The sequence below is a fragment of the Nannospalax galili genome, unplaced genomic scaffold (genome assembly GCF_000622305.1).
Source record: "Nannospalax galili isolate Female #2095 unplaced genomic scaffold, S.galili_v1.0 scaffold696, whole genome shotgun sequence".
Lineage (NCBI taxonomy): Eukaryota > Metazoa > Chordata > Mammalia > Rodentia > Spalacidae > Nannospalax > Nannospalax galili.
Genome location: NW_008338534.1, coordinates 326,328 through 352,681, shown reverse-complemented (window position 1 = coordinate 352,681; position 26,354 = coordinate 326,328). Strand labels below are relative to the sequence as shown.

The 26,354-nt window shown below is 42.3% G+C and overlaps 1 protein-coding gene across 2 annotated transcripts in view; it reads left to right on the top strand.

Moving 5' to 3' along the window:
- Tnrc6b (trinucleotide repeat containing adaptor 6B) overlaps positions 1 to 26,354 on the top strand; it is a 74,802-nt gene that overhangs the window by 6,087 nt on the left and 42,361 nt on the right. For both annotated transcript variants that reach the window (XM_008833170.2, XM_008833171.2), the window contains exons 2-6: positions 676 to 697; positions 12,682 to 13,023; positions 15,260 to 17,602; positions 19,870 to 20,028; positions 23,360 to 23,535. In XM_008833170.2, coding sequence (XP_008831392.1) covers positions 676 to 697; positions 12,682 to 13,023; positions 15,260 to 17,602; positions 19,870 to 20,028; positions 23,360 to 23,535 — 3,042 coding nt within the window. The remainder of the gene's footprint in view (positions 1 to 675; positions 698 to 12,681; positions 13,024 to 15,259; positions 17,603 to 19,869; positions 20,029 to 23,359; positions 23,536 to 26,354) is intronic.

Here is a 26,354-nt window from a genome sequence, read left to right as displayed (position 1 = left end):
TTAATGAGAAGAATGCTTTTTAAAAAGAATAACAATCTTGAGGCCAGAGAGATGGCTCAGTGGTTAAGAGCACTGACTGCTCTTGCAGAGGATCCAGGTTTGATTCTAAGCACCCACATGGCAGCTACGAACTGTCCTTAACTCCAGTTCCAGGGGACTCCAGTGCCTTCTTCTGACCTCCATGGCAGTGCCTAACATGGATGCAGTAACATACATGCAGGCAGTGCCCTCATACACATAAAATAAAATAATAAATATTTTTAATTTATTGTCTTTTTGAAACAGGGTCTCCCTGTAGCCCCAGCTGTCCTGGAACTCACTATGTACACCAGGCTGGCCTTGAACTCACAGAGATCCGCCTGCCTCTGCCTCCCAAGTGCTGGGACTACAGGCGCGCGCCACCACGCCCAGCTATATTTTTTTAAAAAAGAAAAACAATCTTTTGATTTCTTCCTAATGCTAGTCATGTGAGGTATAGCTGGACATATGGACATAGTCTTGAGAAAGATTCACAATGGACTCCCAGCCTTTTCTGATTTTTAACTAAGCCTATGCATTGTGTATATATCCTAATAACTTGAATTATCTGCGTTATCAGAATTAAATTTGTCTTATATTGCAGTGCTGAATTAAAAGGCAAATTTCATTTACTTATGTCTGTTATTTATCTTGTAGGTCACAGAACAAAAAACCAAAGGTAAGATTTTATCCACTTTTTATATTTAGATTTCACAGTGCTGCTGACTTAGCCTGCAACACACTCAGAAGAGAGTGCATGTAAAGTAATTAAGGTGGGTTGTTTGTAGCCACTGAACAAGAATAACAACAAATTTAAAGCACTTAAAGTAGTGTTTCTAGGTTAAGGAAGAAGCAAACATTTTTTACATTTTTTTAGGAAGAAGCAAACGAGTAAATACTTTATTTTAAAAGTATGTGAATCATGATTTTGAATTGAACTCTTTGAAAACTTTTAGTAGAACAATAACAAAATTCCAGCTCCTAACTAGATTGGAACTGCAGAGAGTAGTTAGTTACCTTGGTTCGTGAAAAGCATGGAGTCTGAAAATGTCACATCTAGAGTGTTCACAAGTCCTCTGAGCTAAAGACTAGATCATGCTTTGTTAAGGGGAAAGAAAAGAAAAGAAAAAATCAATTTTGAGTTAGGTTGACTTTACTTGAGGAAAATGATGTGTTGGAAACAGAAACTAGTGACCCTTGGGTCATTCTCAGACCCTTGTGTCTGTCCTTTTCAGTGGCTTTCTGCTTTGCTGCTTCTGATTATGTAGTTTTCTCTGGTAACAGTCATTTTTGGTTAGTACCCCTTAAGAATGGAAGACTTAATTCCTTGCGATGGTGTCTTGTTGAATACTCAAGCATGTGGTTCTCCATTGGGTATGCATTAGAATCATTTGCATAAAGTTGTCAAAATGCATATGCCCAGGCTGCTGCCAGACTTTCACAGACCCAGGCTGGAGCCCTCGAAGACATAAGTGAGTTGTATACAAGGCCCCAAGTATGTGAGAACTACCCTGGGTTTAAAAAAAAAAAAAAAATGTCAAATGTGACTGAACCAGACCAGGGGTAGGAGGTGGGTGGAGGGGATGTTTAGAGTAATGAAGACTTTGACCTAATGAGAGTCCCCCTAGTGATTGATTAGGTGGTTTGTTTGGTTTGGTGACTACCAGGCCAAAACATGTCCAACTCAGTATTGGAAGACTAATAAAAAAGTCCTTTAGCTGTCTTAGGAAATCTTTCTGAAGATAGCTTTCTTAGGAAGTGTAATTATGAAAAAATAAATTCTCAGATAATTCAACATCAATTTACTAGATTTCTAATCAAAGGCATTTCAAGAAGAATGTAGCCTGGGACTTTGTAGTGATGTAGAAAGTAAACTGAAAGAAACTTGTTCTAATTATCTTAATTGGTTAGGAGACTAATGTTCTCCCCCTTGGACATTTCACCAGTCCCCAACCCACAAGTAGTCTTTCTTTTAGAAATATACTATCTATATAAGAATGGAGGATTGCAGACATGTGCCACCATGCCAGGCCTATTTATAGGACTTTGGGGGAGATATCAAATGAGAAAATTAGTGTTTTCCTGGACAGCCAGGCTCTGTGGATGTTAGAATGAAGTGGTTGGGTTCCTAAGCCTGGCTACAGAAGCCAAGTTCTGGTTTTATTCTGTATGATCAGTAGCATTTCTAATGGAAAACGAAAGTTCATTAGGCATTTTTCAAAATAATAATAATGATAATACCAGATCTGTTCTCCTGTAGATTCCTCTTTCTTCTGTCAAAGACTTTAAAAAAAAAAGTCAGTACTCAATACTTTCTTCTTAGGACTTTTTCTTGCCAATACACTTCCCAGTCTCCATATTCTCCCTACTTCCACAATCAGAAAATAAAGTCAAATAATTCTAAAAGTAGCTGAGGGCCTGTTTCAGCCCCCCCCCCCAAGGGATTTAATTGTTAGAAATGGGGAGAAAACAGGAGATGCACACCTTTAGTCTCAGCATTCGGGAGGCAGAGGCAGGCAGATCACTGTGAGTTCAAGGCCAGCCTGGTCTATATAGTGAGTTCAGGTCAGCTGGGGCTACAGAGACCCTGTCTCAAAAAGACCAAAAAAAAAAAAAAAAAAAAGAAAAGAAAAGAAAAGAAAGCTCTTGGGCTGGAGAGATGACTCAGTGTTTAAGAGTATTTGTTGCTCTTGCAGAGGACTCGGGTTTGATTCCCAGCATCCCACATGGCATCTAGCAGCCATCTGCAACTCCAGGTCCAAGAGATCTAATGCCCTCTTCTGACATCCATGGGTATTGCATGACATGGGTGCAGGCAATACACTCATACACATAAAATAAAAATAATAAATAAAATATTTTTTAAAAATAGAAAGATCTAGCCGGGCGTGGTGGTGCACACCTTCAATCCCAGCACTCAGGAGGCAGAGGCAGGCAAATCTCTGTGAGTTCAAGGCCAGCCTGGTCTGGTCTACATAGTGAGCTCCAGACCAGCTGGGGTTACTGGGAGACCCTGTCTCAAAAAAAAAAAAAGATCTGAGTTGTGTTAAATTCTTAGTTGAGGAATGCCCCTAACCGTGCTACGTTTTTTTTTTTCCTTTTTTTTCCCATGCCCAGTTTTACTGTGACCTCTTCATCTTTGTTGTATAATTTCTATCCTATTCTTTTCCCTCGGTTGACATTTCTGGGTCTTGTTCCTCTCTCCCCAAAGATGGTATCTTTCTTAAGCAATCTCCCCTTAACTCCAAATCTACTCCTCTTTCCCCAGCAGACTCTATAAGAAAAAAGACTGTGTTGGTGCCAAGTCTTGGGTTGTACGGAGGATTAAAGTAAGATTTTTCAGTATTTCAGAGAAAAAGTAGATTGGTTATATGTTCTTCCTTCTTCCGTCATTGAAAGGCAATGTAGTGAGAATTCAGGAGAGGAGAGTAGGACGGGGTTTCAGATGGAGGCTCTCTGAGGATGTAGGCTCGAGCTAGGCCTACCATTCAGGCAAAAAGAAGAGAAAAATACTTGGCAATTTAGATTCTCTTTTGTGGGTATTAGAAGTAAAAGAATTTAGAAAATGATATTATGGATAAGATTTAACTTAGTGAAATTTAACAAGGGTGAAGGGCACGATTTGCATTAAAAAGCCCAGTTATACAAACTATAGAATGGCAGAATTTGGGTATAGCAATTTAGCCTTGTTGAAAGATACTATAGGATGATGGTCGGCTTAATGAGAATATCAGTATGAAATGACTGGTTTTTCAAAGCTAACATGAACCTTTAGCTATTTACCAGAGATAGAGTATCCAGATAGGGGATTAGAGTTATGTAGTAGACGTCAGTGTAAAAGGGGAAACCTCCATAGACTGTGCACAGCTTGGGCCAGGTTGGTTAAGGAACTTACCGTTTCAGGTAGGTTTCAACACCTGGGATTGTTTAGCTCCCATAGCTTCCTAAATAGGGAGCCTCAGATAGGACTCTGGTACCTAAAATTGAACATGTATGCCCTCGACAAATACCTGCTTTATGGGGTGTTTTTTTTTATTTTGACCCTGAAAGTGCCAAGGGTGAGTCAAAGAAATGGGGGAAAGCTTCCAGCTCAGTGAATCAGTTAATTTTTTAGATATTGTGGTTCAATCAAAGCATTAATTCATAACCTTGCCCAGTTGGCACACATCTGAAGGACAGCATTTCCCATCAGCATATCTGGGATTGTGGGTCATTGCACTACATTGGTTCATCCCAGAAGACATATAAGAATGAGTGTGTGGCAATGACTTGGATAATTTATAGACTATCTGCAGGACCACCCACACTGTAGAAGTACTCGTGGGACCTAATAGGTGGGGAACACTTGATTGGAAATGGAACTAGGGCTGGTAAGATGACTGAGTGGGTAAAAGTGGTTGCCACACAAGCTTGGTGATCTGAGCTCAATTCCGGGATCCTGTGGTAGGGGAACCAACTCCCAAAAGTTGTCCTCTGACTTCCACATATGTGCTGTGGTATTCCCACACCTGCAGTCTCCACACACACAAACATCATACACACAATGATGGATAAATAGGGAGGAAGAGAACTAGCTACCTCTGAAAATGAGCTATCATAAAACATGTGCTCAGATGAGTGAGCACAAAAATGCCCAGGTGGAAGCTAGGGAAAGTGGGGCATGCCTAGTCAGAACAGTGGTGATAAAGAGGGAAGAAGGAAGTAGAAAGAAACTTCAGTTCAGTGTATGTTGGGCGGGAACAGATTGAGGCTTAAACACCCCTAGGCTGAAGCATCAATTGAGTGATGACTTCATTGTGCTGGTAGATAATGGGGCTCAAGGCTGGGGAACAAGTTTGAGGAGAAGGGAAAGGGTTAAAAAGATCTAAATTGGAGATAATGATTTGGTAAACATTTGTACAAATGATAAAGTCTCAACATGAGAGTTTGTACCCAAGTAACTTAATGTGAGAAGTAGGCAGTCCCTACCTGTTTTTTGATACTGACAAAATATAGGCAAAACCTGCACTCTACCACTGAGCTGCACTTTAGACACTGTTTGGCTTGGCTTGGCTTGGCTTGGTTTGGTTTTATGTTGTTGTTGTTAAAGGGCCTCCCTTTGTAGCCCTGGCTGGCCTAGAACTGGCTATGTAGACCACACTGGCCTCAAATTCACAGAGATCCACCTACCTCTGTGTCCTGAGTGCTGGGATTAAAGGCATGTACCCCCATGCCTGGCTTGTTTTGTTTTTTATTTTGAGTTTTGTTTAAGACAAGATCTTCAGGATCTCACTATGTTGCCCAAGTTGGCATCAGACTTGCAGTCCTCCCAAAAGTCATCCTTTGAGTGCCACATTTACCCCCGTGGCATATGCATTCCCACACACATACTCACATAAATAGATGTAATTTAAAATTTTTTAAGGGACTGGAGAGATGGCTCAGTGGTTAAGAACACTGGCTGCTCTTACAGAAGACCTGGGGTTCTGTTCCCAGAACCTACATGGCAGCTAGCAACCAACTATAACTCTAGTTCCAGGAGATCTGATGCTCTCTCCTGACTTCTGTGGTCATTGCACACATGGGTGCACTTATAAGCATACAGGCAGAACACACATACACATAAAATAAAAATAAATACATAAAAAGTTTAAAGATGTAAATTCATGGGTATGGCAACTCATGTCTATAATCCCAACACTTGGGAGGCTGAGGCAGGAAGATTTCTGTGAGTTGGAGGCCAATGTGGACTGCAGAATAAAGCCCTGTCTCAAAAACCAGAGTAAGTATGTGTGGCTGGCTGTGGCCAAATTAGTTGCCATTTTGGAATTACAATTAAAAGTATAGTCAAAGGTGCAGGGGCTGCCACTTTGTCCCACAAGTCAAATCTGACCTGCTGCCTATTTTTATACTGTCTATGAATGAAGAAAATTCTTTTTTATATTTCAGTTGTTTAAGAGATCAATATCTATGAGAATATAAAATTCCTATTTCACTATCCATGAATAAAATTTTATTGGAGCAGAGCCAGACTCTGGCTGTTTTACCCTCCTAGTGCTATGATGAGTTCTTGAAACCAACACCTTTTGGCCAATAAAGGCTAAATATTTCCTGTTTAACCCTTGATCCACAGTATGGGAAACACAGAAAGGATAATGAGGAAAAACTGAAGAGCTAGCCAGAGCAGGTCTCACAGACAGGGAAATGACCAGTAGTGTCAGGAGCTATGAACATGAGGGAAACCAGACCCCAGGGCCCTCTAGACTGGCTGAGAAGATGCTGATGACTTAACAAGGAAGGAGGTGTTGAGTGCAAAAGCCAGTGTGCATGAGAAGGTGAAGAAGTGGGGACATTGAAAAGTGCTTGGTATGGGTTAGCCATTCACGCATGGGTCAGGTCAGGTCAGGCTTTGAACTTTTAAATTGTCAACCGAAAATTATTTTCATATCCCGTTTGCATTTTAACTACTACTTTTAAAACTTTGGTTTTTTTGAGGGGAGGGGTTGTTGCTTTTGGTTTTTGTTTTGGTTTTTTTGTTTGTTTTTGGGTTTGGGTTTTCTCTGGCAGTGCTGGGGATTGAATCTAGGGCCTCTACATACTAGGTAAGCATTTTACCACAAAACTCTATCCACAGCCCATTTTACAAACATTTCTAGAATTTTTCTGTATGTGTTTGGGCCCATTAAAAATAAAGGAACTGGGGCTAGGGAGATGGCTTAGTGGTTAAGAACACTTGCTGTTCTTCCAGAGGACCCAGGTTCAATCCCCGGCACCTACATGGTGACTAACAACCATCCTTAACTCCAGTTCCAGGGGATCCTACACCATTTTCTGGCTTTCATGGGCATTGCATGCCCATGGTGCACTAATATACATGCAGGCAAAACAATCCTGTACATAAATATATATATATATATTTTTTTTTTCTTGGTTTTTTTGAGACAGGGTCTCCCTCTAGCCTCAGCTGTCCTAGATTCACCATGGAGACCAGGCTGGTCTCGAACTCACAGAGATCCCCCTACCTCTGCCTCTGCTGGGATTAAAGGTGTGCGCCACCACGCCCTGCCTATATTTTGTCTTTTTGAGACAAGGTCTCTCTGTGGCCCCAGCTGGTCTGGAACTCACTATCTCACTATGTAGACCAGGCTGGCCTTGAACTCAAAGAGATCTGCCTGCCTCTGCCTCCCAAGTGCTGGGACTAAAGACAATGCACCACCATACCTGGCAGTAAATAAAATATTTAAAAAAAAAAAAAAAAAGACTGGTCACTTGTATTGGTTGTTTGCAGTTGTTAGGTTTGTGCATAGATATAATTCAGAAACTTGCCAATTTCAGAATTTTCTTGAAGAATAGCTTTTCCTGAAAAAATGGCATCTAATGCTTGTCAGAAATAATAGCAATTAGAAGTTCGAATTGTCAGAGAATAGTATAAGTAAAAAGTGAGTGGAAAGGGGAAAGATTAAGTCAGTAGAGTATGTAACTAGAAATAAAATACTCAGTGTTTTACACAATATTTTTATTTCCTCATGAGACAGAGACCGTATTTAAAGCATAGATTTGGGCGAGGGAGTACAGTAAATGCAAAGCTTCACACATGTGAGGCAAGCACTTTACCTCTGTGCTATGTCCCAAGCCCCCAAAGCCTAGACTTTCTCTGACAAAGAAGCTATGACCTTGAGGCTGGTTTGATCCTCAGCACCACATAAACCTGACTTGGTTGGTGGATACTACTCTAATCCCAGTACTTTGTTATGCCAGCCTTTGGGAGATGGAGGCAGGAAGATGTGAGGTTCAAGGTCATCCTTTGCTACAGAACAAGTTGGCTGGCTACTCGAGATGCTATCTCAGAACCAAAAACCTATGACCTTATTTAGAGCAGCTCATTTTTAGACATATTTGTGCTACAACCTTCAAATCATTAAAATTCAGAAGAGTGGGCCTGAAAAGCAATACATTCAGACTTAATAATTATCTCTGCTCTACAGTCCCCTGACATTCTGGAGCCACTTTTTGAGGTACACTAATTCTAATGTCCTAACTTTGAATTTGGAAAAACTATAAAATGTACCTGCTCCTGCCTAACAGCTGCTTTGTCTCCAATAAGTATCAAGAATTTTGCTTGCCTTTAAATATTATATCCATATATATTATATATATATATGTTTTATATATACATATTTCTTTGGATGGTTGTGTTCGTGTGTTTGTGTGTGTGTGTGTGTGTGTGTCTTCATGAGAGTGGCAATAGAATGCAGTGATATAAAGGGAGAAAGGGAAAATATAGAATAGGAAGGGTTAGTGGGTTGGAGAATGAGAGGGTAGGGCAAAGGAGGGAATATGGGGAGTGATAAACACTTAAGTGCTTTAGAAAAAGCCATAAGAAAATTCCCCACTGTAGAAACTTCCTTAAGTATATACATTACAAAAGATTTGGGGGCTGGAGAGATGACTCTGGTTAAGAGCACTGGCTGCTCTTGCAGAAGACTGAGGTTTATTCCTAGCACCCACATGTTGGCTAACAACCATCCCTAAATCCAGTTCCAGGGGAATCCAACACCCTCTTCTGACTGCTGCAGGAATTGCACATCATGGGTACACTTACATACATGCAGGTGATACACTCAAAAACACAAATATTATATCCATATATATTATATATATATATGTTTTATATATACATATATGTATACATGTGTGTGTGTGTGTATGGGGGCAGAGAGAGACAGAGAGAAAGCCACACACACGAAGGTCAGAGTATAACTTGCAGGAGTCAGTTTTATCCTTCTACCCTTCTACCACATAGGCTCTAGGGATCTAACTCAGGTTGTCAGGCTTGGTGGCAAGTACCCCTATCTGCTGAGCCATCTCATCAGCTTGCTTAAAAGTTCTTTATTACCAAGAAGTATAATAAAGAAAAAAAATCCATTTAGATCTTCCAGCATAGTTAGCTGATTCACAGGGTCCTGTGTGTGTGTGTGTGTGTGTGTGTGTGTGTGTGTGTGTGTGTGTGTGTGTGTTTTTAAATCATGTCCTGGTTTTACCAACAAAGCTCCTGAGACAGAAGCATATCAGAGGGAAAGTAGTTGTGTTCTCACATTTACCATATCCATCTCTGATATGATATGGTAGTAAGAAAATGCTCTGTGGGGGTTGCGCAGGGAAACTTGCACAGTGTATAATGCCCATTGTATTTTTTGGTTGAAATAGCCGTAGATGCGAGGCCAAGGCTGAGGTCCTAGCAGACAGCCTGAGAGGGTGGGCTCTGACTTCCATCAGTGTAGCGGCTGTGATCTCAGCAGACCGCCAAAGAGTGCCCGGCTCTGGCCTCCCTCTGGCATAGGGGCTGAGACTGTAGGGGACTGCCTGAGAGCACCTGGATCCTGCTTCCATGTGATAAGAGTTATGCAATTTGGGAGTCTAATTTTAGATAGACCCACTGAAAGGGTACTCTAATTGCCTCACCCTGCGTCCCTCCCTATTCAGCATGGAAGAAGCCAGAGCAGTCTGAGTCCTAATTTCCTATCCACAAGTTGGATAACCTCTTCAGAGGATGGTGTGATAAGAACAGGAGGTAGGAATTGGCTAGGCAGTTAGGGTAAAAAGACCCCAAAGAAAAGTAGCCAGTTTCTTGGCTAAAACTCACAATGTGCTTGGGCCTCTTAGCAACGTACTCCATTCCAAAGGCCAAAATGTTGAAAGTATTTGGGAACTTTTATCTAATCCTTAAAAGATTTTAGGGTTACTTCTTCAGAGGGGGGAATGTTAGAGCAGCCAAAAGCCCCATTAAAAATAAATAAATAAAAGAAGAAGAAAAGCACATGAAGTTATCAGAAAAAAGTGATAGGGAGATATGGAAGGAATTGGAGGGGAGGGAGTGGGTATGGATTTGATCAGAACACCTTATATGCATGTATAAAATTCTCAATAAATTATTTTAAAAAAAATGCTTGGCCAGATAGGACTTACCATGTATAGCAGGAATACACAAGGTCTGGTAGGGGGTGGGGGTGGGGCATAGATTGGATTAAGGACTGTTGTATAAAATGTACAAAAGCTCAATAAAAATATTTAAAAAGGGGGCTGGAGAGATGGCTTAGCAGTTAAGAACACTGAACATTCTTGCAGAAGACCCAGGTTTGAATCCCAGCACCCACATGGCAGCTAGCAACTGTCAGTAACTCCAGTTCCAGGGGATCCGACAGCCTCTTCTGTTCTCTACGGGCATTGCATGACACGGGCACACTTACCTGCATGCAGGCAATACATGCATATACACACACACACAAAATAAAAATAATAAAATATTTTAAAAATATATTTCAAAAAAAGAAAGAAATAGCCGTGGATGCTATAAAGTCAGTCAGACCAAAGTTAGATCATTGTTCATTTTAGGCTCCCCTAATTTGTCTTAGTTTAAAAAATGAGTTAAAGCTTGTGACCAATCTGGTTCACTTAAAGCTTCCACCCAGCTTTTATGCCAGCGTCTTCCTTATTCTCATAAAAGATAGTAAATGTCATGGCATCTTTCATAAAGAAACAGCAAAGGGATCTGTAAATGACCCTTATTCTTTCATTTACCAGTTATTTGTCCATCCGCTGCTATATCTTCTACAGAGGGTACTGTGTTAATATTAGAAAATGACTTGTTTAAAATTTCATTCTGCTCATCACATTGCAACCACTGCCCTTTGACTGGGAAGCCAGTACTGCCTTGCAGTTGGCTAAGGATAGACATATGAGTTACCTGGAACTTACTTCAGGCAACTATTCTTTTATCTTGTCAATCGCAGTGTTCAGTAATGTACAGTGGTAGATAGTCTGGGCCCCTGGTTTCTGATGATGTATCTCCTTATAAAGGAACCAGTTAGATGGCAACCTGCTGGCCCCAGCATTACTCTGATTGGCAGGGATTTGGGCCTCAGATTATTTTTATAAAACTGCCAGCCTCTGTTTGCAGGACAGATTTTCTTGGGAAGAGTAATGATCTTTTTTTCAGACAAAGTATTCAAAAATACTGCTAATAGGGGAGCAATGATGGTCTTTTGCTAGGGTAAAGACTGGAGGTGCAGATCAGAGAGAACCAGCTCTGTAGGCATGAGGAGGGGAGCCAGTGGGTCCAGCAGGGTGTAGTAACTTGATGGCTCTGTTACACATTTCTATGCTCTTTGATAGTTTGTATTAATGAAAGAGCTAAAAGATTTTTAAAAATAGCTGCGCAGAGGTAGGCAGATCTCTGAGATTGAGGTCAGTCTGGTCTACATAGCAAGTACCAGGCCAGCTGGAACTACAGAGAGACCCTGTCTAGAAAACAAACAACAACAAAAATAAACACCACACACTAAAAGATTTATAATTCTACCATTTATGAAGATGCTGACAAGGCTTTGAGTTTGGGGTGGCTTATAAAGGAAGCAGAGCCAGTTTTGTGATTCTCCAGGTCTATAGCTCTCTGTAGGTGCCTACCCTGTGCTTGTCCAGAGAAAAAATTATGAATGATGGGTCCCTGTTCTTGAGGGACTTATGGCCAGTGAGAGGGGCCTATAAGTAGAGAATTCAAATATAACCCAGTGAATTCACTGCACAGCATGTTACAAGAACACAGGTGAAGTGTGTTCCACTTGTTTGGTCCAGGGACTTCAGGAAAGGTTCACAAAGCCGCCCCCCCCCCCCGGCCCGGTCTTTTTGAGACAGGGTCTCCCTGTAGCCCCAGCTGGCCTGGAACTCACTATGTAGACCAGGCTGGCCTTGAATCACAGAGATCTGCCTGCCTCTGCCTCCCAGACAAAGGCCTTCTTTTAAGAAACTGGATGATGGACTAGTGAGTTGGTTCACCAAGTAAGTAAAGGTGCTTGCCACCAAACCTAATGATCTGAGTTAGATCTCCAGGACCCCCATGGTAGAAGGATAGAATGACTAACAAGTTACCCTTTGATCTCCACGAGTGCACCATGGCATGCTTGTGTATACACACACACACACACACACACACACACACACACACACACACATATACACACATACACACATTGTGGGGGAGCAGATAAATAAAGGTAGAAAATAATTTTAAGAAAGAAATTGAAGGGGGGAATCCCCTGGGCTAAGAAGCCTCACCTTTTACTGAGGACTTTGCCACAGCTGTCATTTGTACCTGCTAGTCAGCCCTTCCAGGATTTGGTGAAGTGAATGGTGGTTGCTTCACTCCCCACTTAATAGAATGTAACTCTGTGATCTTGCTGTCTTTGATTCTTCATCACTATGACCCACCACCACTCCTGCCCTCAATAAACTGAAGTTCCTGGCAAGGAATTTGGAAAGACTGTGTCCTCTCAGAACAGAGGAAGATTTGTCTGGTTAGAATTGGTCTCATGTAAGCTTTCTTAAAAACAATCATTAGAGGGACTGGAGAAGCGGCTTTGCAGTTAAGAGCACTGACTGCTCTTGCAGAGGACCTGGGTTCAATTCCCAGCACTCACACGGCGGCTACAAACTGTCCTTAACTCCAGTTCCAGGGGAATCCTAAGCCCTCTTCTGACCTCCACGGCATTGCACAACACAGGTGCACTCACATACATGCAGGCAATACACTCATACACATAAAACTAAAATAATAAATAAAAACAATTTTTTTTAAAAATCAGAAAAATGGATTTGATTTCACAGACCTTCCCAACTCTTGTCTTGCAGTGCCCGAAGTGACGAAACCAAGTTTAAGCCAACCAGCGGCCGCCAGCCCCATTGGCAGCTCTCCATCGCCACCAGTCAATGGTGGCAACAATGCCAAAAGGGTGGCAGTGCCTAACGGACAACCGCCAAGCGCCGCCCGCTACATGCCTCGGGAGGTGCCACCGCGATTCCGTTGCCAGCAGGACCACAAAGTGTTACTAAAACGTGGACAGCCCCCTCCACCGTCCTGCATGCTCCTCGGGGGTGGAGCAGGGCCTCCTCCCTGCGCAGCACCTGGAGCAAACCCAAACAACGCACAAGTGACAGGAACGCTGCTGCAGAGTGAGAGTGGGACTGTACCAGGTAAGGCAGCAGCACTGGGGCAATGAGGGCACGTGGGCTACAATGGAAGGGAGAGCAGCATTTCTTTTTCATTGCATGGTGTCACTTTGAAAACCATTAGTTATATAGACTGTTGGGATTATGCAAAAGATAGAGCAGATCCCAGCACACAGTGTGTATGGGCAGTTCTTTGACTAGGTTTTCAGTGTCTAGGCAGGAAACTGGTTCCACTGATATGTTCAGAAAATGGGACTTTATGGGGCTTATTCTGAATTGAGGTGCCAATATATCTTTTAAGGTACATTAAAATTTAGAGCTTGGGCCACTGTTCAGCAGGTAATTAATGAGGTTGCTGCCAAACCTGACCTGAGTTCAATCCACAGGCCCCACATGGTAGAAGCAAAGAACAGACTCCAAAATGTTGTCCTCTGACCTCCATATGTACACTGTAGTGCTTGTATATTTTTTCACACACACACACACACACACACACACACACACACACACAAATTAATTAACTAATAAAATTTAGAAAAGCAGGGGCTGGAGAGATGGCTCTGTGGTTAAGAACATTGTTCTTGCAGAAGACCCAGATTCAAATCCCAACACCCACATGGCAGCTAACAACTGTCTGTAACTCCAGTTCCAGGGGATCTGATAGTCTCTTCTGTCCTCCAGAGGCACTGCACGACACAGGTGCACTTACCTACATGCAGGCAATACATGCATATGCATAAAATAAAAAAATATTTTTAAAAAATTTTTTTAGAAAAGCAGTTTTTGACACTGGGCATGGTGGTGTGCACCTTTAACCCAAGCCCTGGCAGAGGCAGGCAGATCTCTGTGAGATCAAGGCCAGACTGGTCCTCATCGTGACTTCCAGGCAGACTGGGACTGGAGAGACCCTGTCAAAAACAAACAAAAGAATTTTTGAGAAAAAAAACAGAGCTTGAACACCAAGCATTGACAAAGCCAACATCTTAAGATGCTGAGATTCTGTACGTCCTCATTTTAATAGAGCTGTACATAATGGTGTTTTCCATTCATACTAGTTGAAAACTACTCAGTTCAAAGGAGCTAAAATAAGTTTGGAAAGAATTCTCAACGAAAAATGTTATTTTTCCCCTCACCAGGTGTGGTACGTTACACTGAAATATGTGCTAAGCAGGACTGATCTATCAGATTAAGCCCCTTGGGCTTGATCCTATCTGATCCATGCTCCTGTGTCCCTACAGCCAGCTCAGGGACACTCTTCATTCAGCAGAGGCGTACTGAGCAGAATGCACAGGCTACTGTATGGAATTCACACATTAGCAAGATAAGAGCTCTGATGAAAAGGTACCAGTGTGGGGAAGGATGGATGTGCACAGTCTTATAGCACTAAGGAAAATGGCTCTTACTAAAGAAAGATGATTTTACAGGTGACATGCTCAAAAATCACTTCATAAATGAATGGCACTTGAAGTATGCCCATAAAGATGAGTAATTTTACTGTATGAATTCAGGAGTCAAAAACAGTAGGTGCCAGCCTGGAGTGGTGCCAAAGTGAGAAGCACATTTGTGGGATGTAGACATCTACACAGAGTGTTGTAGGAGATAAGACCAGAAAGGTTAGTTGATCCTAGGTCATGGAACGTCTTGATCAAACCACTCAGGTAGTTGATTTCTGTGCACTGGGAAGATGGTGAAGGTTCTCATAAAACAGTGATAGAATCAGAGGGGTATTTTAGAAAAGCTACTCCAGCCAGAAGTGTTAGGATGGATTGAAGACACAGAACAAGTTTACAGTCTGTTGCATTTGTCTCAAGGTACAGGAAGGTCCTTTTGTGCTAGTAGAAGCGGTAAGTAGGTAACTTTGAGAGGTGGCATGGAGTTAGAACATGTAACAGCAGCCAATTAAAAAAGAGGTGACACCAGGACTGGTGAGATGGCTCAGTGGATAAGCCTGACAACCTGAGTTCAGTCCCAGGGTCCCACATGGTAGCAGAGAACCAACTCAAGTAAGTTGTCCTCTGATCTGTACATGTTGTGCCGTGGCACATGTGCACGTGTGCGCACACGCACGTACACACACACACACACACACACACAACAAAAAAGAATTGACTCCAGAACTTGTGTTAAAATCACACAAAATAAGTAACCAAGTGGACAAGCCAGTCTAGGGGAGATCGAGTGAGTTCTCCTGGATCCCAGGGAGTCTGAGCTCCAGGTATTGATGTGCAGCTGTGACTGATCAAGATGATCTCTTTCCCAGAGTCAACCCTTGGAGGTGCTGCTGCTTCAAATTATGCAAATTCCACTTGGGGCCCGGGAGCCTCCTCCAACAACGGCACCTCCCCCAACCCAGTTCACATCTGGGACAAGGTGATTGTAGACGGGTCTGACATGGAAGAGTGGCCTTGTATTGCCAGCAAAGACACTGAATCTTCTTCCGAAAACACCACCGATAACAACAGTGCCTCGAACCCTGGCTCTGAGAAGAGCACTCTGCCAGGAAGCACCACTAGTAACAAAGGCAAAGGGAGCCAGTGCCAGTCTGCAAGTTCTGGGAACGAATGTAATCTTGGGGTCTGGAAATCTGATCCTAAGGCTAAATCTGTTCAATCTTCCAGCTCTGCTTCAGAGAGCAACAATGGACTAGGAAATTGGAGGAATGTGAGTGGGCAAGATAGAATTGGACCTGGCTCTGGCTTCAGCAACTTTAACCCAAATAGCAACCCATCTGCTTGGCCAGCCCTGGTCCAAGAAGGAACTTCTAGGAAAGGGCCATTGGAAACAGATAGTAGTAATTCCAGTGCACAAGTTAGCACAGTAGGTCAGGCATCCAGGGAGCAGCATTCAAAGATGGAAAATGCGGGTGTTAATTTTGTTGTCTCTGGCAGAGAACAGGCTCAAATTCATAACACTGATGGACCAAAAAATGGAAACACTAACTCCTTGAACTTAAGTTCACCAAACCCCATGGAAAATAAGGGAATGCCCTTTGGATTGGGCTTGGGGAACACCTCCAGGAGCACTGACACCCCTTCACAAAGCACTGGAGATCGAAAGACTGGGAGTGTTGGATCTTGGGGTGCAGCTAGGGGGCCTTCTGGAACTGACACAGTCTCTGGACAAAGCAATTCTGGAAACAATGGGAACAATGGAAAAGACAGAGAGGACTCCTGGAAAGGAGCTCCTGTTCCAAAATCAACTGGGTCAAAAAGTGACTCTTGGGACAACAATAACCGGTCTACGGGTGGGTCCTGGAACTTTGGCCCTCAGGACTCTAATGACAACAAATGGGGTGAAGGGAACAAAATAACATCTGGGGTCTCTCAGGGAGAATGGAAACAGCCGACTGGGTCTGATGAGTTGAAAATTGGAGAATGGAGTGGTCCAAACCAACCAAATTCTAGCACTGGAGCATGGGACAATCAAAAGGGCCACTCTCTCCCTGAAAACCAAGGCAATGCCCAGGCTCCCTGTTGGGGAAGATCTTCCAGCTCCACAGGAAGTGAAGTTGGAGGTCAAAGCACTGGAAGCAACCACAAAGGAGGAAGTAGTGACAGTCATAATTCTGGCCGTCGGTCATACCGGCCCACACATCCTGATTGTCAGGCTGTCTTGCAGACTCTTTTGAGCCGAACTGATTTGGACCCCCGGGTGCTCTCAAACACTGGCTGGGGCCAAACTCAAATTAAGCAGGACACAGTGTGGGATATTGAAGAGGTGCCAAGGCCTGAGGGAAAATCTGACAAAGGAACAGAGGGGTGGGAGAGCGCTGCCACACAGACCAAGAACTCAGGGGGCTGGGGAGATGCACCCAGCCAAAGCAATCAAATGAAGTCTGGATGGGGGGAGCTCTCAACCTCTACAGAGTGGAAGGACCCCAAGAACACAGGAGGCTGGAACGACTATAAGAACAACTCTTCCAACTGGGGAGGAGGACGACCAGATGAAAAGACACCATCATCTTGGAATGAGAATTCCAGCAAAGATCAGGGGTGGGGAGGTGGACGCCAGCCGAACCAAGGATGGACTTCTGGGAAGAATGGTTGGGGAGAGGAAGTTGATCAAGCAAAAAATAACAATTGGGAAAGTTCTACAAGTAAGCCTGTGTCTGGGTGGGGTGAAGGAGGGCAGAATGAAATTGGAACTTGGGGGAATGGTGGGAATGCAAACCTATCTTCAAAAGGTGGGTGGGAAGATTGCAAAAGATCCCCTGCATGGAATGAGACAGGCAGACAGCCCAATTCCTGGAATAAACAACACCAACAGCAGCCACAGCCGCAACAGCCACCACCACAGCCAGAAGCTTCTAGTTCATGGGGAGGCCCACCCCCACCACCTCCAGGCAGTGTTCGACCTTCCACCTCCAACTGGAGCAGTGGGCCCCAGCCTGCAACCCCTAAGGATGAGGAACCCAGTGGTTGGGAAGAGCCATCCCCACAGTCAATTAGTCGGAAAATGGATATCGATGATGGCACTTCAGCTTGGGGAGACCCTAATAGTTATAACTATAAGAACGTGAACCTGTGGGATAAGAATTCCCAAGGGGGCCCAGCACCTCGAGAACCAAACCTGCCCACCCCAATGACCGGAAAGTCAGCATCAGGTAAGCATCACTCTTAAAAGTTTTGATGAAGAAATCCTAGTCCAAGTCATTTTTGTTAGGTGCATTTAGCTTACTCTGAGGATCTTTGCTACATACAGTTGCAGCTCTGTTGCTCAGAGAGCTTCTCTTCATATTAGGTGCCAGTCACTCTAGTACATCACAGTGGTCTTTCTTTGTTTTTAACATTTTATTATTTTTATGTGTATGAGTGTATTGCTTGCATGTATGTAAGTGCACCTGTGTTATACAGTGCCTACGGAGATCAGAGGATGTATAGATCCCCTGGAACTGGAGTTAAGATGGTTGTTAGCTGCCATGTGAGTACTGGGAATCAAACCCCGGTCCTCTGCAAGAGCAGCCAGTGCTCTAAACCGCTGAGCCATCTCCCCAGCCCCATACAGTGGTCTTGTTGACACAAGGAAAAGATGGCTATACTGTTAGTCCCCAGAATTATTTTTCTGTATTTGTATTGGTTTGCATAATGTGAAAAACTTACTTCTTGTCAGGTAAACTCTGCTCTAGATTTGAAAATAAAGAACTACAGCCATAGCAGAAGGAGGTCTGCTTTCCTTTCTAGTTCTGCCCAGGGACCTGCCCTCTGTGTTTCTCTTTTCCCAGCAAAGGGAAATAACCTGTGGTGTTCTTCAAGAGGCTATCATGATTACATAGCAAAACTGGTATCTGGACAGTTTCGGTTTCCAGATTTATTTCTTTTTAATGGTGCTGGGGAATCAAATCCAGGAATGTGCATACTAGCAAGTACTCTACAACTAAGCTACATCTATCCAGTTCCTTCCAAGTGGCTTTTTTTTTTTTTTTTTTTTTTTAAAGATAGGGTCCCACTATGTAGCCCTGGCTGCCCTGGAACTCACTGTGTGGTTTTCTAATATTCAAAGTAAACCTAATTTGCAAGTGAACGCAATTAGGAGCCCTTACAAAGTAGGTTTTTTTGGTCTTTTTGAGACAGTCTCCCTGTAGCCCCAGCTGACCTGAAACTCACTAAGTAGACCAGGCTGGTCTTGAACTCACAAAGATCTGCCTGCCTCTGCCTCCCAGGTGCTAGAATTAAAGGCATGCACCACCACGCCTGGCTAAAATAATTATTTTTAACAAGTTCCTTTTTTTTTTTTGGCGGCAGAGGGGCATGGGTCTTTTTCAGACAGGCTCTCCCTGTAGCCCCAGCTGTCCTGGAACTCACTATGTAGACCAGATTGGCCTTGAATTCACAGAGCTCCGCCTGCTTCTGCCTCCCAAGTGCTGGGATTAAAGGCATGCACTACACACCTGGCACAAATTCCTTTTTTTTGAGAATTAAAGAGTGAGGACAGAAAAGAAGATTGCTCTTCAACTCCTTATCTAGAATAAAGCCTGCTAACATCATTAACTTCATGTTCACATAGTAAAATCTTTAAACTCTACAGAAAAGCAAAAGATAATAAATGAAAGACTCTACCCCCTTGGGTATCGCCGAGGGATAAGCTCTTATAAGTTTGAGTTGTTTTCATAAATCTTGCTCCTATGTATAGCAAAGTATAGCTAACCTTTTTTACAGAGAAGAGATTATACTTTTTGTTTTGGTCTTTTTGAGACAGAGTCTCCCTGTAGCTAGCCTAGAACTCACAGAGATCTACCTGCCTCTGCCTCCCCAAGTGCTGGGATTGAAAGCGTGTGCCACCATGCCTGGCTGAGATTATACTTTCTGTAGTGTTCTTTATCTTGCTTTTTTCACCAACTTTTTTGGAAAGAGGAGGGACAGGGACAATTACTGAGATGGGACCCAGGGCCTTTGTCTATAGGCAAGCAATATGCCTGTAGCTTCATCCTATTCTGTCACATACTTTTAAGCTTTCTGTAATGTATGGTTCTGTCTTTTAATCGCTTCATGTATAGTATTCATTTCATGGACTCACTGTTTATCTAACCTGTCTGCCCTGATAGATATATAAGTTGTGAAGGACCTACACTTAGTGTAACATATCTCCTTCTGATATTTAAATTGCTTCCAATATTTTTCCTCAGTGATCAGATGAACATGATTATGCATATGATTTCATCCATTAACACATATATTTAGGGTATAATTTCCTGGCATGGAGTTACTGGGTCAGAAGTGATATGCATTGGCCCTTTTAATAGTGACATTTCCAGATGTCCTCCATGAAGGTAGAACCTGTTTCTGCTGAGAGAGTATGATTGTGCCTGCCCCTTCACTTCTATGGGATGCTAGGTGATCAAGGGGTCATTAGAGACGCATTTCTCTTTTACAGTCTGGAGCAAAAGCACACCACCTGCTCCAGATAATGGAACTTCAGCTTGGGGCGAACCGAATGAAAGCAGTCCTGGGTGGGGTGAAATGGATGATGCCGGAGCATCGACCACAGGCTGGGGGAACACACCCACCAATGCTCCCAATGCCATGAAACCCAGTAAGTAGACTGTGATTTTAATCTTCAGTGATTCTTTGTTAATGAGGGAATCAGGCATTTTGATGAGGGCTGTTTAGTATTTAAACTCTAGCACTTGGGAGGCAGAGGTAGGTGGGTCTCTGTGAGTTCAAGACCAGCCTGGTCTACATAGTGAGTTCCAGGCTAGTTTGAACTGATACCCTGTCTCAAAAAGACCAAAAAAAAAAAAAAAGCATTAAAAAAACCAGCAGCTGGAGAGATGAATCAACAGTTAAGAGCACTGGCTGCTTTTGCAGAGGACCTGGGTTCAATTCCCAGCCACCTACATGGCAACTAACAACTGTCCATAACTCCAGTTCCAGGAGAATGCAGTGCCATCTTCTGTAGTCCATGGACATTGCACAACAAGGGCACACCTACCTACATGCAGGCAGTAAACTCATACACTAAATAAAGGTTTACAAACAAACATACAAGGGCTGGTGAAATTCTGGTAAAGAAACTTGTCTCCAAGCCTGATTATCTAGTTTGATCCCTGGAATCCATATGATGGAAGAAGAAAGCCAACTCTTGAAAGTTGTTCTCTGACAGCTTGTACATACACACTCAATTGCACACATGTACACAAATACATGTAAAGGGGGGGGGAACCTGTTTAAAACAAACAACTGCCTTGTGTGGTGGTGCATGCCTTTTAATCCCAGCACTGGGGAGGCAGAGGCAGGCAGATCTCTTGGAGATCAAGGCCAGCTTAGTCTACAGCTTCAGGACAGCTAGGGCTACAGGGAGACCCTGTATAAAAAAAATAACACACACACACACACACACACACACACACACACACACACAGCCAGGCATGGTGGCCGTTAATCTCAGTAGTTGGGAGGCAGAGGCAGGCTGATCTCTGTGAGTTTGAGGCCAGCCTGGTCTACCTAGTGAGTTCCAGGACAGCTGAGACTCCGGGGAAACCCTGTCTCAAATAAACAAACAAACAAAATTTTAAAATAAAAGACCCCCCCCCCCAAAAAAAAACAACAACAACTTAGATTTAGTATCTGGGCAGGACTATAATTTGGATGGAATACACTTTTATCAGTAGCTTAAATATGTTTACCATATCTATTTTGTATTTCTATTCTTTTGTTCATGTAATTAAGATACAATTTCTCAGTCACCTATCCATGTAAGAGCATTTTAAATCTGGCAAATATTTCTTCAACTCAATTTTTTTTTTTTTTTAATTTTATGTGTATGTGTCTATTGCCTGCATCTAGGTAAGTGCACCCATGTCATGCAATGCCCAAGGAGGTCAGAAGAGACTGTTGGATTCCCTGGGACTGGAGTTACGGACAGTTGTTAGCTGCCATGTGGGTGCTTGGATTTGAACCTGGGTCTTCTGCAAGAACAACCAGTGTTCTTAACTGCTGAGCCATCTCTCCAGCCCCTCAACTCAACTTTTTTTTTTTTTTTTTTTGTCTTTTTGAAGCAGGGTCTCCCTGTAGTCCCAGCTGTCCTGGAACTCACTATGTAGACCAGGCTGGCCTTGAACTCACAGAGATCCGCCTGCTTCTGCCTCCCAAGTGCTGGGACTACAGGCATGCACCACCACGCCCGGTGTCAACTCAGTCTTTTAAAAAATTTTTTGTCTTGTTTTATTTACTTTTGGCAGGGGGGTCTTTTTAATTTACTTTTACGTTTATGTGTATGAGTGTATTGCTTGCAGGTAAGTGCACCCATGTTATACAGTGTCTGTTCAGGCCAGAAAATGGTGTCAGATCCCCTGGAACTAAAGTTACTGATGGTGGTTAGCTGCCATGTGGGTACTGGGATTTAAGCCCAGGTCTCCTTCAAGAGCAGCCAGTGCTCTTAACTGCTGAGCTATCTCTCCATCCCCCATCTCAATTTTTTTAAGGAATTCTAAGCTATACTTGATGGACTAGCAATATGTAGTGACTATAATCTTCAAAACTTGTAGACCCCTGGCTTACAATGTCTCATTAAATTGAAAATTAGTATCAGGTACACTTTTCTTGATGTAACTTTCTTAAAAATATTGCAACATCTCTTTACTATCAAATGGCAGGTTTAAGGGGGGTTATCTTTTGGTTAAATAATGAAATTTTATGGAATGCTCAAAATGTGAATAACAAAACAGATTAAAAGGATCCTGTGATACTTTGAACTCTTATGCCAGGAATATATTACTAGCTTTAATAATAGAAATTCACATCATGCCTTCATGACTGCTTCATTTTTAAAATGATGATTCTTGCCTAATGGTTGTACATGCCTTTAATCTCTGCACTCAGGAAGCAGAGATAGAGGCAGATAGATCTCTGTGAGATCAAGGCCAGCCTGGGCTACATAGTGAGTTCCAGGCCAGCTGGGACTATAGAGAGACCCTGTCTCAAAATAATTTTTTTTTAGATCAAGATTCTCCTCCACTTGCCAAGAAGTCACAAGTTTTCTGAAGACATTGTGATGTTGATTGTGTCATTATGGGCAATAGCAGACCCATTAGTAGACCCAAGGTAGATTCAGATTGCTCCCCAGACCCAGCAGAAACTGCTCAGCAGGACTGTGAGATTTGTATGGGTCTTCCCCTACTTCAGTTCTGTATCACAGAGCTATTTTTCCCCCCACCTTCCACCCCACATTCTATCACTATATTCTGTTCTTCAGCATCATTTATAGTTGTTCTTTCTCTGGATAATTTGAATCTGCAAAGAAGAAGGATTAAATCATCCAGCAGATACTGGCAATATGTAATCTTCTATAGTCAAAAATGCCTCAAATTTGATGCTCTGCATCCTGTGATTAAAAAATAGAGCCCTGGGAGCTGGAGAGATGGCTCAATGGTTAAGAGCACTGACTGCTCTTTCAGAGAACCCGGTTTTGATTCCCAACACCTACATGGCACCTAACAATTGTCTGTTACTCCTGTTCCAAGGGATCCAACACCTTCTTCTGACCACCACGGGCTTTCTGCCACATGGGATCAGTTACACAAATGTGGGTAATACACTCATACACATAAAAAATACAGTAAAGAAAATATATTTTTAAAATTGGGCTCTTCTCTAAAAGAATATCATTCACTTCACTTCGTTTTAAAAAAGAGATTGGGTGTGTTTCATATGTATTTGGTTTTTAATTCCTATTGATTATTAGTGGGTAGTGTGAAGGCTCTGTTGGTTTGTTGTCTAAGATATGAATTACACATTCTCCATGCTGTGTAGATGGAGTAGACAGAACTACAAAGATACTAAAATGTTGTATCTGCACTCGATTATTTCTCTGGTTTTTATTACATGTAGTTATTGCAAAGAGTTGATTCACTCTTTCCTTAAAGATTCCAAATCTATGCAAGATGGCTGGGGGGAGAGTGACGGGCCAGTCACTGGAACTCGACATCCCAGCTGGGAAGAGGAGGAGGATGGAGGAGTCTGGAATACCGCCGGCTCTCAGGGAAGCACGTCCTCCCACAATTCTGCAAGCTGGGGACAAGGAGGAAAAAAACAAATGAAGGTAGCTTGCTTCAGAAATGTTTTAGCTTGCTTACTCATTCCTAGAGGGCAGAGTTGAGAATTTGTTAACGGAAAGAATGAGACAGCTGGAGGTTCGAAGATCTAAGAAGGGGAAAGTATTCCTTTATAAATAATGACTGCTTCCCTTTTACTCCTGTCTTCCTACCCCATGACCTTGATATCTTGAACTACAGAAGTGGCACTGCGAGTAAAATAAAATTTTTAGCAGAAGGAGGTCACTGAAGTTTGGTTTTCTTGTTGTAATTCATTGGAAGTTCCCGAGGCTTATTACTTTTAAAAATGCCTTAATCAGCCTGGCATGATGCTACAGGTTTTTAAACCTAGCACTTGGGAGGCAGAGACAGGCAGGTCTCTGTGAGATTGAGGTTATGTGGACTAGCAATATGTTTTTAATCAATTAAACACTTGGGAGGTCTCTGAGATTGGGGTTAGCCTGGTCTACAAAGGAAGCTCCAGGCCAGCTAGAGCTATAGAGAGACCCTGTCTGAAAAAGCAAAAACAAAACCACCCAACAGATATGCCTTAAGCTTCTGTATTCTAAAGTCAAAGAAGTCCTTATAGTAAATTGCCATGAAAATGTAGAAGAGAAACCAAAGGAAGATAGTCCTCACTTTTCCAGTGGTGATCAGCTTGTCTTGATTTTACCTGATTCAGTAGTCCCAGAGCCCTTCTCCCAACAAAATGAAGTCTGCTTTTTAGCTCTGCTACGGCAACTTAATGATTCCTCACATACTTATCCCAGGTTGTAACCCTCCAAACATCTCACTTTCCTTATAGCAACTAAGTTTCCCCTTGGATTTCTATGATTGTATTTATTTATTTTATAGTAATGGGGATAGAGCCCAGAGCCCAAGAAATGCTAGGCAAGCACTCTATTTTGGCACTATATCCCTAGCCCTAGGGCTTTGTTTTGTTTGTTTTTTATTGGCTGGTGGGGGAATTAATATTTTATTTTAATATTTTTATTTTGTGTGTATTGAGTATGTTGCCTGCATGAATGTAAGTACACCCATATCATGCAGTGCCCACAGAGGTCAGAAGAGGGCACTGGATCATCCCCTGTAACTGGAGTTAGCCACCATGTGGGTGCTGGGACCTGAACCCTGGTCCTTTGCAAGAACAGCCAATGCTCTTAACTCCTGAGCCATCTCTTTAGCCCAGGACTTATGTTTTAATCCGTAGTAATCTTTGCACCTGAATCACCATCTTGACAGAAGCTTTTTTTTCATTCTAGCTCTTCATTATACACACTGGAAATAGGGAATAAGTACCCATGTGCTTAATTTCAACCTGAGAGCCCTGCTGCTTCACAGCTCATATCCTCCCAGGTTTCAAATTCCAGGTGCTGTCTTAAAAGGTCTTCAGAACCAGGCGTGGTGGCACACACCTTTAGTTCCAGCATTCAGGAGGCAGAGGCAGGTGGCTCTCTGTGAGTTCAAGGCCAACCTGATCTACTTAGGGAATTCCAGGCCAGCTGGGACTACAAGGAGACCCTCTCAAAAAAACAACAAAATAAAAAAAGTCTTGAGGTAGCCTTCATCCCTTTGCCTGCAGGATATTGATTTAAATACCCTAACTTCCTTCTGTAACACCAGAGTAATTAGTTTCTGTTAGAAACACTTTGTTAACTGAGTTTCCCTTTTTTTTTTTTTTTTTTTTTTTTTTGAGGAACAGAAAAGCATATTTATTAACATACTCATAGAAGTAGAAAGATAATATATATACATATATGTTAAATTAGAGCTCTCTTTGGACAGGTTTGGACAGTGAAAAAGAAACATATTTATTCCATTACAGGTGGCCAACAAGTAATGAAGTTTCAGTTAAATATAGCTGAAAAAATTAGTTTGTTAATTTTGCCCAATATTGCTAATATGATAATCTGATTAGTTCAAGAATATTTTCTTTCTTTTTTTCTTTTAAAATGTTTTTTTTAATTTTTAATAACTACATGATTAGAAGAAACATTTCATTACAGCTTTAAAATATTCAGTAACACACTCCAGAGCAAGAGTACATCTCTTTCACAAGTGGCTGTAAGTTTCTAGGTTCACAGTTGAATTAATATAGTTATACAGTATGAACTCAGTATAAGCCCCGTAAGTTTCCCTTTTTTAAGGACTTTGATTTCCTATTCTAGTCACAAAAGGAATTACTGAACTCTTTCTTCTTCCTCTTTGTACTCTCATGTTGTAGTCTATTTTTGGCAGTCTTTTGGTCATTTACAAATAAATTAACCATGGGCCCAAATTGAGTCAAAAGTACTAATGAATGCTCCTAGATGGCACCCAGAATTTATTTAATTTGGAGCTGAATGTTTTGATTCTGGTGCCAGTGATTCTGACCTTTAATACTAAGAACCTCTTTTTTAATGTGACAAAATACACATAATGTAAACTATCATTTTAACCATTTTAAAATGTCCCATCAGTGGCATTAAGTATGTTCATACACAGAATTATTTTCATCTTGTAAAACTGAGGATCTGTACCTATTAAATAATAACTTCCTGTCCCCCTCTCTTCCATGAGACTTTTTCATTTTAAATAGCCTATAACTGAATGTTAGGTATCCCATCACTTTCAGGAATAATAATATTGAGCCAGGTGTAGTGGCACACACCTGTAATCACAGCACACACCTCTCATCACATGAGAGATGAAGGTAGGAGGATCTGGAGTTCAAGTTATCCTAGGCTTCATAGTGAAGTTTGAGGCTCTCTTGTGCTATGTGAGACCCTGTCTCAAAATTTGATGGTGATGATAGATATAACAGATAATAGCCATAGAGTTTTTACCT